The 12,573-nt window shown below is 52.0% G+C and overlaps 1 protein-coding gene across 1 annotated transcript in view; it reads right to left on the reverse strand.

Annotated features, from left to right (window-relative positions):
* Positions 1-241: 241 nt before the first annotated feature.
* Positions 242-12,573, reverse strand: part of AR (androgen receptor) — a 47,028-nt gene continuing 34,696 nt past the window's right edge. Inside the window, exons 4-8 of the mRNA XM_075720544.1 lie at positions 5,792-6,079; positions 3,103-3,247; positions 2,107-2,237; positions 1,402-1,559; positions 242-397 (exon numbers count right to left, since the gene is read on the reverse strand). Of these exons, the coding sequence (XP_075576659.1) occupies positions 242-397; positions 1,402-1,559; positions 2,107-2,237; positions 3,103-3,247; positions 5,792-6,079 (878 nt within the window). The remainder of the gene's footprint in view (positions 398-1,401; positions 1,560-2,106; positions 2,238-3,102; positions 3,248-5,791; positions 6,080-12,573) is intronic.

Genomic DNA, 12,573 nt, shown 5'->3' on the forward strand with positions numbered 1-12,573 from the left:
GTGCCACAGCCCCTTGTCCCAGCACAGCGAGCCAGCCAAATCTAGGCAGAAGCCATGGCAGGTAGTTCAGTTCAGAGGTACCTCAGGAAAAATAGAAATCTCAGGAATCCCAGCAGGTAGTCGTTTGTTACTGTCCATCTTCTTGGCACACCGCCTCTGTAGAGGGGATTCCCCAAGGCACTGCAGTGCAGAAATAATGGCTGAAATGAGGGTGGCAGAACTGGGAGGTCCCTCCGGAAGATCACTGTGTGTGGAAGTAGATAGGCTTGACTTTTCCAGACAGGATCTTGGGAACCTGCACAGAGATGATCTCGGCCATCATTTCAGGGTAGTCCACGCTCACCATATGTGCCTTAATCAAAAGGTCAAATGTAAACTGATGCAGATCCTTGGCAATCTGGGAAAGGAAGAAAGTTTTTTAAGTGAGAAGTCCCTGGTCAGCGATTTCTCTGGGAAGACACCGAGCGGAGGTTAGCAGGCACAGCAGGTCAGGGCTGGACTTGCTGCAGTGGGATCTGCTTTGCTCCCTGGCCATCACTGCTACCAGTTACCGGATGGCAGGTACGCGGCCCAAGGATGAGCGAGGGAACTACCCAGCCTGGGAGCACGTCGCGTATTTTGCCATGGCCCTTCACACTCAGACACTACCAAGTCCCACAAAACCGGGGATGTATAAAAATGGCACTTCCTTATTCCTACAGAAACTTGTCTTACTGTCTGCAGATGCTGCTGACTTCACTTATTAAAAATTACTTTTTGCTTGTAGACATATAGCTGTATGGGCATGGAGCTGAGCCCCAGGAAAGAGGAAAGGTCTAGCTCCCATTTCACCAGTACAGCTTTAAGTCACAAATGGAGAATTTGTTTTCACTGCTGTAAACAGAAAAGATTCACTGGGGGGACTGAGATTTTGAGCTGTTCTGCTAGGCTGACGATGGAAAAGTATTGTCTACAAAGAGCTTTTCGTCACCAGAAAAGGAAGCCCATAAACCCAAGCACAAGAGTGGTTATTGCAGGGAGTGACAGACACAGATAACTTCCACTCCCTCCGTAGTTAGTGGCTGTCTTTTCTCTGTCGCTTAATCTGGGAGCACACTGCAATACCGTCCCTGCAAAGGTGTGCCAGGAGTTAAAAAACAAACCACAAAGAATCACAGCACATTAAACATCCCGGGCTGGAAGGGACCTCAAAAGATCACCTGGTCCAGCCGTCCCTGGGAAAGGAGCCTGGATGAGGCTACCTAGCGCCCTGTCCACTCGCATCTTGAAAACCTGCCGTGACGGGAACGACCACGACCCTGGCGAGGTTGTTCCAGTGAACGGTCATTCTCACTGGTAAAAAGCTTCTTTCCTGTATTGTTTCTTATGTGTATAGATGGACATTTCACTGGGCTCTCTTACGGGATGCACGGAGTCCAGGACCTTGGTGAGCTGGTAAAATCGCCGAGAGCAGGAGGTAGGGTTCTTCCTCTTGCACGCAATGATACGGTCAAGTTCCTTAATGTAATTCATTCGAAGTTCATCAAAGAGCTTCTGGTTCTTCAGGCCATCCACTGGAACTGCATGGAACATGAGAAGGAAACAGTAAGAGTTGCCCAGAGAGTGGAGAGAATAAAAGAGCAAGGGGAAGGCTGAAGAAGTGGCCAGTGCAGACCCAACAGGAAAGATCTGCCCACCAGCCCTGCTTCCGCTATGGCCCTCTCTCTGGTCAGCTTGTTGGACTGCTGCTGACCCAGGGACCCTCGTTCGGCACTCGCTGCAGAAGAGGGGCGACGTAACAAAGTGCAGCGCTACGCTCCTGCTCAGCGGCTGATGCTCGGAGGTGCCCATGATGACAGCAGCGAGGCAGGGAGCGACCTCCTGCAGAAACGCTGCGAGGTGCAGAGGTGGGACGGGCTAGCTGCAGGGCAGCTGGGTGGCGGCACCCTCATGCTTGGCAGCTTGTCATCTCCGAGCAGCTCAGATTGAAGCAGAAAGGAGAATACCCACAGCCATCCCTTGGGAGGCATGAGCACACACACGTACAGGGAAAGCACCAGATACCTCTAGGGCAGTAACAGCGTGTAGCAACTGGAAATCTGCGGAGGAAAGGGTGTAAGTACTTACTAATACTGAAGAAGAGTAGAGCCTTCATACAAAGAAACTCCTGGGGTGTGATCTGAAGCCACCCGAACTCCTGAGAGAGGTGCCGCATCCTGACACATTGGCTGTACATTCTGGATTTGTGCATCCGGTACCTGCCAGGGCAAGATGCGCAACGCATGGCAAGATCAAAGCGCTGCCTGTGTGATGTGTGGGGGAGGACACGCTCTGCCCAACCCAGCAACCCCAGCCTCGCCTGGCACATCCCCGCTGCCAAGAACCTGTCTCGGGGAATGCTGGCAGCAACAGGCCTGCATGCAGGAGAGGAACGTTTTCCAAAATGCCCGTGTGTAATCCTCTTTGTCTAGAAATGGATGACTACCTGGGACCTATGGGGTTTGTTTGACCCTCTGCCTTCCTGAAAAACGACTGCAGTGCTTCACCCAGCGTGGCCCTCTGCAAGGGAGGCAAAGCTGAGCTCTCAGTGAGATGTGGTTTTGCTTACTGCTGTGCTTAGTTATTGTTATTAAGCTCTTCTACCTTAGTGTCAACAAACCCTCCCCACCTCTAAGCTGATGGTACATCAGGGAGAACCCATCAGAAGTTACAATACACGTTTGTTTCTGTTTCTGCTCGCTCCAGCGGACCAACCAAGCTGAAAACAGGAACTTAAATCCCTTAGAAAAAAGGCAGGTGTGTACGGACCGGCCCTTCACACCCAGCACCGGCACCTGCGGCTGCCCTGATGGAAGGCAAACCCAAGGCAAGGTTGAGGGAAAGGGAAGAAGGAGCAGGAGAGACATTGCAACTCTCCTTATTGCTCCTGGAGATCACTGCAGAGCAATGAGAGGGGAAAAGCAGGGCCCTCCTGTGCTTTGTTGGTCGGCTCTGAACGCGCCATTACTCAAGGTGTGCATTTCATAAGCAGGTGGGAAAGCGAATTCCTTGTCTCGTTCTCATTTCTCACCTAGTCTGCCCCAGGAAACGCGCAGTATTAGATTGCTGTTATTTCGCACTTACTCATTGAAGACCAAATCTGGAGCAAAGTAAAGCATCCTGGAATTGACGTTGGTGAAAGATCTCCAACCCATAGCAAAAACCATAAGGCCCATCCAAGAGTACTGGATTATTGACATCTGGTCATCCACATGCAGGTTGCGAAATCCTATGAAAAAATGAGAGAGGGATGTTACGAATTAATATTGGCTGCCTGCAGTCACCAGGACTGTTTTTGTGCAGGCTCCAGCTCTCTCGCAGCGCTCCTGTTGTGACAAGGCGATCCACAGCCTCAGCTCGTCCCAGCCCACGTGCGCGGCCGGGTGACGCAGCCGCAGCGCCGGCAGCCAGGTGCTCGCACCTGACGGGCAACCACGAACAGCCAAAGCGCAAAACTGCAACTGGAAGGGGAGAAGGGGGATCCCCAGACACAGGGAGGCGATAAAGAAAAACACAAGCAGCAAAGCGTTTTAAAGGCAGGCAGTGACAAGCGGTAATAAATGACATCTTCCCCCCAAGAGTCTCCAACATCTTCACAAATTGTATCTGAAGGCTTTGCACGACCCAGTGAGGTGGCCAAGCCTCCTTCTGCAACAGACTGGACAAAAAAAGATAAAGCAGGATGGGATTTAGTGGCTTCCTAAGGTCCTGCAGCGTAATACGTCCAACTAGAGGTGCTGAGCGGGCCCAGCTGCCCCGGCGCCAGCCCTCGTTTCTGGCACTAACGAGGCACCCAGACCGACCCAGCCTGGCCGTGCCATACGCTCTGCAGTCATGGCGTAACCCCCAAAGTCTCCGCTCCAGAACGTTCACAAGTGCCACGCGAGACAGTATGTCAAAAGTAAGAGAAGTAAAGGGCCGACGAGGATTTGTTTGCTTTGCTCTGCTAACAGGAATAAATCAGCCGAAGGGGAGCGGGGGCCCCAGCAGCGGTACAATTCACGCTATCACGGGTGGGGGCGGGACGGGGAGGGCGGCTGGGCAGGGAGCTGGCCTTGAGAGATCCCCCGGCCTGCGGAGACCTGCCCAGAGAGCAGCGACTACCCAGACGTAAGAAAATTAGAATTAATTTTGCCCAGATGCCGCCACTGGCAGAGCGGGTGCCGGCCCCGGGAGGCAGCGGTGCCGCAGCTGGCGCTGCCGCGTGGCCACGCACCACGGGGACAGAGATCGGCTGCAGTACAGGAGAGCAAAAGCCTCTGATAAGGGGGTGGTTACGACAAAAAATGTTTTTCAAAGCACTCTCCCTCTCTCCCTTTCCATTAGCACTACCGCAGTTCTACAATCTCAGCCCCCAGATGGCCGGTCTGGTTTGATGCGTCTCCGTGTACTTTTATGAAGAAATCTTGATGCCTGATGTAGATAAGCCAGAAGAGAAAGCATGATTTGTCCCTGGTTTCACAAGCTAGGTGAACCTTTTCCGACTCAAGAATATAAGAAATAGAATGGGCTATTCTGCACTTAAGCATATTCAGAGTAACAGCCCTCCCGGAGTCAGGCTACTTCCAGGGGGACTGCAGAATTTCTGGGACCATCAAACATCTGACTGCAATTCATCGCCAGGTTTTGGCATACAGTGGCAAACTTGTTTTGTCTCAGTTTCCTCCTTTGGTCATATCGCCCCGCACATAAAGAGCAGGATCCCTGTTTCCTGTGTCGTTCCCTGAGGAACAGGGCCAGGGTGAGGAAGGCAGCTCGGTATCGTCCCCGCGACCCAGTGTCAGGGATGCTGGAAGGTGAACCAGATCCCGCTGCACCCCCAGTGATCTCAGTCTTCTGCAGTTTCACTCATTCAGCCGGCAGGATTACGACATGCAACGGGCAGCGTGTTACAGACTGGTAGCCTCTACGCTCAGAAGCAAGGAGTGTATTTGAGGAAACACATATATCACCAGGATGGTTTCGTTTGCAGCACCTGTAACTATTACCATTTGGAAACTTCCCAGCCCTAATGTAATCCCATATCATGACTCTGAATGCATCATAAATGTATTCCAGCCGCCTGTCACACAAGAGCAACCTGACTGCCAGGAAGAAGCCCTTTGGGATTTTGTATCTCTCTTGCTATTTTACAATTAATTAGCTTGTGAAATACAAAACCGGTGAGGAAGGATCTCGCCCATCTCTCAAGCCTCAGCTCCGTTCAGCCCAGTTTCCCCCATCTCGCTTTCAGATCACGAAGTGGCACACTTCTGATTCACTGGGGGAATTTACCCTTTTCACTACTTCATGCGGGTTATGGGATGGGGCTAATGCTTGTTTAGAGAAGACTTCTGCAGGTCTGGTGGACACAGCCCTGCAAGTGGGCAAAAGCCCTGCAGGGAGAGTGGGAGGAGAGCAAGACCCCGACCCCCTGCCCAGCCACAGCCCTTCCCGCGCGGGGAAGCGGGCGCGTGCCTACACAATACTGCGTGCTGGGGGCTGTCAGCAGGGACAGACCCAAAAGCACAAGTTTCTACATGCTTTGTCACCACCCGGTCGCCTCTCCCATCATGCAGGCACCCAAAGGAGACAAACCTGCTGCTGCTGCAGCCTGCTTTACGGAGATATTACACAGCCAGGCACCTCGGGAAGACGCTCTCCCGAGGAACTGTGTGACGGTGGGACACGGGCTGCAGACCACCTCCTTTGAAAGCCACCCCAGGTGATGCAAACAGGGGCCTTTAGGAACGCGCCAGGGAAGGGACGGGATTTTTTAGTTTTCCCCCCTCACCTGGCAAGGCCTTCGCCCATTTGACCACGTAGACCAGCTGCCTCTCGCCGAGCTCATTCAGGCTGGTCAGCAGGTTGGAGAAGGAGTCCGGCTGGCTGTTGTCATGGCCAGCACACACCACGCCAGGCTCAATGGCCTCCAGGACGTTGAGGAAGATGGGCTGGCACTCATACCCATCAATGTGCGTCATCACCATCTTGGGAGCTTGCTCCTCTGTGGGGCTGGATGAGCTGGCTGCCTCCACCTCATCTGGCATCTTCAGGTTACCCAGCTTCTTCAGCTTGCGGGCTGTGGAAATGAAACATTTTAGCATGACGCTTAAATAAAAAAAAAGAAGCTTGAAGTTTCTTGGCCTCCAGCTCCATCACTTATATTTACGAGGAAAGGGAAACTGATGGCCAGCAGTAGCCTACTCCTACAGTGCACGCTGCCCAAGGAGTGCCTTGGCATCACGTACCTCACCTACGGACAAAAGGGAGCACACGCTGCACAAGGAAATCTGTTTGGTTGTCAATCTTATATGGAAAAGAACAAGCATCATTTACATCCTCAGCCGTGACCCATCTCACATTAACTCCCACTTAGAAATGGAGAGGAAGAACTGGGGAAAAGAGGGAAGAGGTGACTTGATTTAAACAACTACTCACATGCAATTAAAAAGGGAAGCAACGCAAGCAAATAAACTCAGTAGATGGACACGTTCCAGGGAAGACAGCCATTGCGCTTGGATGCTCGACTGGGATTGCTCCATCCCAGGCCAGAGTGGAAGCGGGCTGCAACCGAGTGAAAAGCCTTCTGCCTGCCTGGGGCTCCCGCAACCCCCACTGCCCTGCAACCGGGCTCCCCCAGGCAGGTCACTGCTCTACAGATACCTTATGGAAGACACACTTTAAAAGCTAGCAGGTGGTCCCACAGCTGTGTCCCTGGAGTCTCCCCAGCTAGCCCACCAACGCGGAGAAGGCTGGAGCAGGGGTGGCCCTGGTCGGCCGGCCAGCTTCAAGAGGAACGTCAGCAGAGCGGGCTTGTGGGGCTGGGACTGCAGGCAGCCGGCGCCTGTGCCCCCGTCACCACGGCAAAGTGTCTCTCCCGTGCAGCCGGCTCTTAAGTGCAGGTGCTAGCAAGGTACACCCGGAGCGTGGCTTCGGAATTCTTGGAGAGTCAGTGTTCACCTAATTTGACATCAACGTGCCAGTGTTCAGCACAACACGGGCTAGCAGGGTACTGCAGATAGGAACAGCTTTCACCCCTTACTGACTCCAAACCCCCTAATTAATTACAGCAAAAAAGCCGATTGCTTAATTCAAGCAGAGAATATAACATCAAACCAATTGTCCTTGGAGTTTTGGCTCCTTTATTACACGATACTTATCTCAAATTTCCTTTCAGCTGTAATTAGAAAAATAAGCAGCGAAACATAAAAATGTCAAGTTAAAGTGCAGCGCTGTAAATCAATTCAAACGTTGATCTTTAAGTAATGTACTTTGGATGATCTACTGTAAGAGCAATTAAGACCGGCTGCTCTGTAAAAAAGGAAGAGAAAAGAGTAATAACAATAAGAGAGAGCAACGGGAAAACAGGGCTGCAGTGCAGCGTGACGTGCTTCAGCCATGGTCCGCTCGGGCGCAGGCCAGCCAGCGCATGGAGCCTCCCCTCTCCCGCCCCTCCAGAAGTCGCGGGCAGCACAGGCAGCACCAGGATCCGGCAGGCTCCCGACGCTCTCCTCCCTAACCCCCGGAGAACCGATCCCCCGGGACAGGGACGGCACCGCTCTCCCTGGAAGCTGCACTCGGGTTTTGTTCTCGACAAGCAGCACGGAAGGAGAGGAGAGGAGAACACTCGTCCCTCGTTTCCGAACAACCTCGCGTTAATTCGGGAAGGAGGCACCGGGGCTGACTCCACCTGAGGCAGAAACCATGTCTCGTGGTCGTGCTTGGCACTGGACCTTTAGAGACGGGAGTGATGCTAGGAAGGAAAATCTCCCAGGCTTAAAGGAAGAAATAAAAACCAAACTGTATCTTCCAAAGATGAATAATCAGTGCCCGTCAGCTCCTGCGCGTAACTGGAGGCCAAATCCACACTATATAAAACACACACATGGTTTGGTTTAAATGTTACATTTTTTTCCTTAAAATTATCTAGTACTAAAATATGTTGAGTGAAGTAAGACCAAGCAACACGCTGGCTCTGAGACTGCAGCCATAAACCAAACCCCTCCGTGTCGGAGAGCAGTGAACGCGGATGATAACTGCTCTTATCAGAGGAGCCTTGCGTCTGTGCTTGCCCGGAGCACTTGCTCCACGTCACTGAGATACTGATGTTACTGGATGGAGAAAAGCTTCAGAGGCAAAGAGTAGCTTATAGCCAGACACCTGTGCAAAAGCCCTTTTTGGTGCTAGCTCCTACTCAGCAGCTACTGGGAACAAAGAGAGAAATAAAAAAATAGAAATTAAAGACATCTGTTACACTTTTATTCTGGGATGAGCTAAGCTAGGCAGAAGTCTACACTGTACTTCTCCAAACCAAGGTGGGACGAACCCCAGCACGTGTGACTGAAAACAGGCGGTTCACCGGCTCGGCTGTCGGCGGGGCCGCCGCCGCTCGGGAAGCCTCGGAAGCTGGCACAGCAGCACCCCAATCGCGCCCGCATTCGGCTTGGGCTTAACTGAGAAAATAGCGCATGTATTTGGGAAAAAAGCTTACAGGACATAATCATACGGTATCACCATAAAATAATTCACCAGTGCAAGAATCCCTAGGGAGCATGCTATAGAGCAATGATCGGAGGGACGCACACATTTTAAGCAACTTAACCTGCCCACCCTCCCGCGGGCGCTTCTGAAGCTGCTGAAGGAGCGCTCTGGGCTCCTGCATGGGTTTTTCACGAGTGCTGGGACTCCGGGAAGTTTTGGGGACCTGGAAGAAAACTGCTTTTGTGCTAGCAATGACAGAGAAATCCTGCCAGCCCCAGGCACCGCACGCTGATTCCAGCTGCAGGCAAAATGACAGAGAAGCTGAAACAGGACTTGACATATCCTGTTCTTTAAATTTTTTATTAACATCAACACGTGGCTTGTCAAAACCAGATCCTGTCAAGCTATCAATCTTTGCTGGCAGGATAATTTTAGTTGACAATTATAACAGTGCTGGTATAGCAGACACGTTTAAGAGATCTCAGTCAGTCTGGCCCACATGAATTAAAAAACTCGAATGATATAAAATCAGACGGTTCGCCTGAATGATTTTAAATTACCCAGGTGATACATCTCAGAAGTAATTATAAATGTTGAAACAACATCAGACGGGCTTGTTTCTTACCATGGTTGGTTGTGGCCCTTTGCTCTGTCTACATTCATTCCAAAGAGAAAATTAAGCATTTCTACTGAAGCCTACTGAAGTCTGGATGACAATGCAAAGATGGGAAAACAGTAACGAACATTAAGGACTGATAATTGAACAGATTAAGGCCTGCTGATAAGCTCCGTCTATTAAAGCAAAGTGCATTTCACTGTAAGTAGATAGATCGAGAAACTGAAAAAGTGAGCGTATTCAACGAATGTTGAACCCCATCCTCGGCAGCCTGACCTCGCACCCAAAGCAGACGGGCAAGCACAGAGGCCCCAGCTGGCAGGATGGGTCAGTGGACACGGGACTAACAGGATCCCATGCCGTGTGAAGGACGAAAACACTGGCCTGGGGAGCACCTTACCACCGCCTTCAAGCACTGACGCTGCTGACACTGGGAAACTCTGATTAGATGTTCCCCGTACGAGGGAGGTGTCTGCAGACTGCAGAAGCCGTAAGAACGGTAAAGACTAGGCAATGCGCCTCGAGGAAGGAAGTAAAGAATTTTACCTAGGTGGCTATGCAGAAGGCTAGAGGGTTATTAAGTCACAGCCAACAAATACCCACAGCAGGGACAGAAATTCAGTAAAAGTAGTTTTTTCATTCTAGCAAACAAAGATGTAATAAATAACCAGTTGCTGGAAATCAAGGATAGATGAGATGAAAAATAAGGTACATCTATCACAACACTGAACGTAATTAACTACTGCAGCTGTGTGGCAAAAAAATGTGTTGGATTTTCCACTGCTGGAAAGGCTTACATCGATAGCAAATGTTTTTATAAGACATGAGCTCTACTTTAACCACAGTGACTGGACCTGAATTAGGACTAAATACAGGTATGCCTCATGCCTCGGGCTTTTACAGGCTATCGGCAGTTATCACAGTAGTTTTCCAGACCTACCATCAATGAAACGAACTGAATTTTACATGTTTGCGAGGTTTTGCCGCAAGACAGGACCAACACGGAGCGCAGTCGCTAGGCTGAAGGTGCACAGCAGCGGACGTCCCGCGGCGCAGGCGGGCTGCCAGCTCCGGCCGCGGGCAGAGGCGCTTGGTTCTCACAACGGGAACAGCCTACGGGACCTCGCACGCCGAGATTAAAATGCACTGGCAGCAAACGAATAGGAGGTGCCTTAAATCCAGAGCTTTGCAGCTCAGCAGGAGTTGCACCAGCCGAGTGATGTGCAGCGTGCAGACTGGGGCAGGACAGGGGTCTGGATGTGCAGATGTGCGCGCAGCAGCACCTTCCCGTGCACAGGGCTGGCAGGATCCGTGCAGATGTGCGCGCAGCAGCACCTTCCCGTGCACAGGGCTGGCAGGATCCGTGCAGATGTGCGCGCAGCAGCACCTTCCCGTGCACAGGGCTGGCAGGATCCGTGCAGATGTGCGCGCAGCAGCACGCTTCCCGTGCACAGGGCTGGCAGGATCCGTGCAGATGTGCAGGCACCTGCGCTCGCAGTAGGAATTGGTGCTGTGGGAGAGGCGGGACAGTGCACCAGCAGAACTGAGCACACAAAACTGGCATTATCACTTCTTTTTTTTTCTTTTTTTTCTTTTTTTTTTTTCCTTTTCCTCCTCAGGCTTTACAGTGTTGATCAGGAGACAAGATTCTGTTTAATGGATTTCAGCTTGCAGGTCAGAGTGATCTCAATCAATAATGAAGTGCTTCGACATATTGCCATTCTGTGCCAAAGCAGAGAGTCCTAAATAAGGTATTCAGTGTGTCACCTCCTCCTCCCATTAAACATAAGGAGAGCTGCAGGTCACAGGCGGCTCTATTATACCCAACAAGTGACTGGTAATTAACAGGCTGTTAAAAACAACTGTTTGGAGCTTGGAGGCGTTTTCAAATGCTCTGCCTCTCTACTGTGGGAGAAATAACTGTGGATAAACTCATAGCTTGCCTGTTTTTAACAATTGCCTTTAAACTGACATTGAAAACAAATGTAAAACAGACCAGGCAGAACAGGTCAGGGTGACCCAAAGAGCTTAAGAAAAAAAAAAAGCAAGGGGGGGGGGCTATCAGTATTAGCATTAATTTTGTCAGTGTGTCCTGCAGAAGAAGGTTACACTGATGTATGTCTTCTCTTACTAAAGGAAATTTCGCCAGAAAAAAAAGCTCTTGAAAATATGAGCATGCTTGTTTTGGATGGCATTACGAACGCCTTCTGCTGGCTGTGGACCAGGGAGCTGGGTTTGGCTCCTCACCCCCGTCCCCCGGAGCCCAGCGATCCCACGGGCAGGGCGGCAGCGGCGGCCGGTCCCGACCCTCCCAGGCAGACAAGGGAAGGGTCCCGGAGCAGCCTCCCCAACTTCCCGGGAAGCCTCGGCTATGAACGGCCACCAGCAGCCATGAAGATGACTGCCACCAGGAACTCCGGCAGGAAGGCGTGTGGGCAGGCACGGCGCCGGGACAGGCTCCACTGCCCTCGCTCCCTCCCGCCCGGGCTGGATGACCGGGGCTGGGGGCAGAGCCGGCGAAGCGGATACTGGGAACCGAGACGGAGGTAGGCACCTGGTAACTCCAGCAAGCACACTGCCTGCTTGGTTGCATCGGGTGGATTAGGCACCTCCCCGGTGCTTCGAAAGCGTGGCGTGCCTTTGCACGTGCCCGTACACATCGCTCCCAAAGCGCTGCAGCAGCAGCACCCCGCCGTTTGCCGGGAAGCTAAGGGAAGAGCGGTCAGAGCCAACACACGGGGTTGGCGTCGCAGCCTTTTACGACTGCATTACCTTTTGGGGCATTTGGTTTTTTTGCTCGCTACCAGGAGGAAAAGAGCGAGCCGCGTGTCTCTGCATCACCCCTCACCCAAGAGCTGTGTCCCCACCGCGCTCAGATTTACCATCCGCTGCTGCGAAAGCAGCGGGGAGGAGGCTGGCTCCTGCCCTGCCAACTGGATGTGTTTGCTGGTACCTGCGCTGGAAGAACTGTTCTGCGGAGAAATAAAATTAAAACCACCGCTCCTTGATGAGCAAGAAGCCAGAACCATTTCGGTAGCAAGTTCTTCAAGACAACGTTCCAGCAGTCCAGCAGCTCCGGGAGGCACTGCCCATCCCAGCAATGGTGAAGTACTTAAACTAAGACATTGGCACATCTGGCTAGCCGGGGCTCCCCCGCTTCCCTCTGCGCGGTGCCTGACGTGCCAGCGGCTTTCCTTTCGGTATCACCCACGATTCCCCCCGCTTCGCTGCCAGGGGCCTTTCCATCGTGGGTCAGGTCCCCCGGCCCCGTTTTTCAGGGTATTTTCTTCCTCGCTCTCACATCAAATGAACTCAAAGATGAACCACCCAGTGATCTACATTGTAGCTTCTACATTTTGAGCAGAAAACCTCAGATTTTTGGATACGGGCACTCTGTCAGGTACTGGCAGAGCTACAGGTTTTGGAACAAACTGTAACAAGGATCTTTACCAGTGATACAGGAGCAACTTCCATTC

Source organism: Pelecanus crispus, chromosome 13, assembly GCF_030463565.1.
Source record: "Pelecanus crispus isolate bPelCri1 chromosome 13, bPelCri1.pri, whole genome shotgun sequence".
Taxonomy (NCBI): Eukaryota; Metazoa; Chordata; class Aves; order Pelecaniformes; family Pelecanidae; genus Pelecanus; species Pelecanus crispus.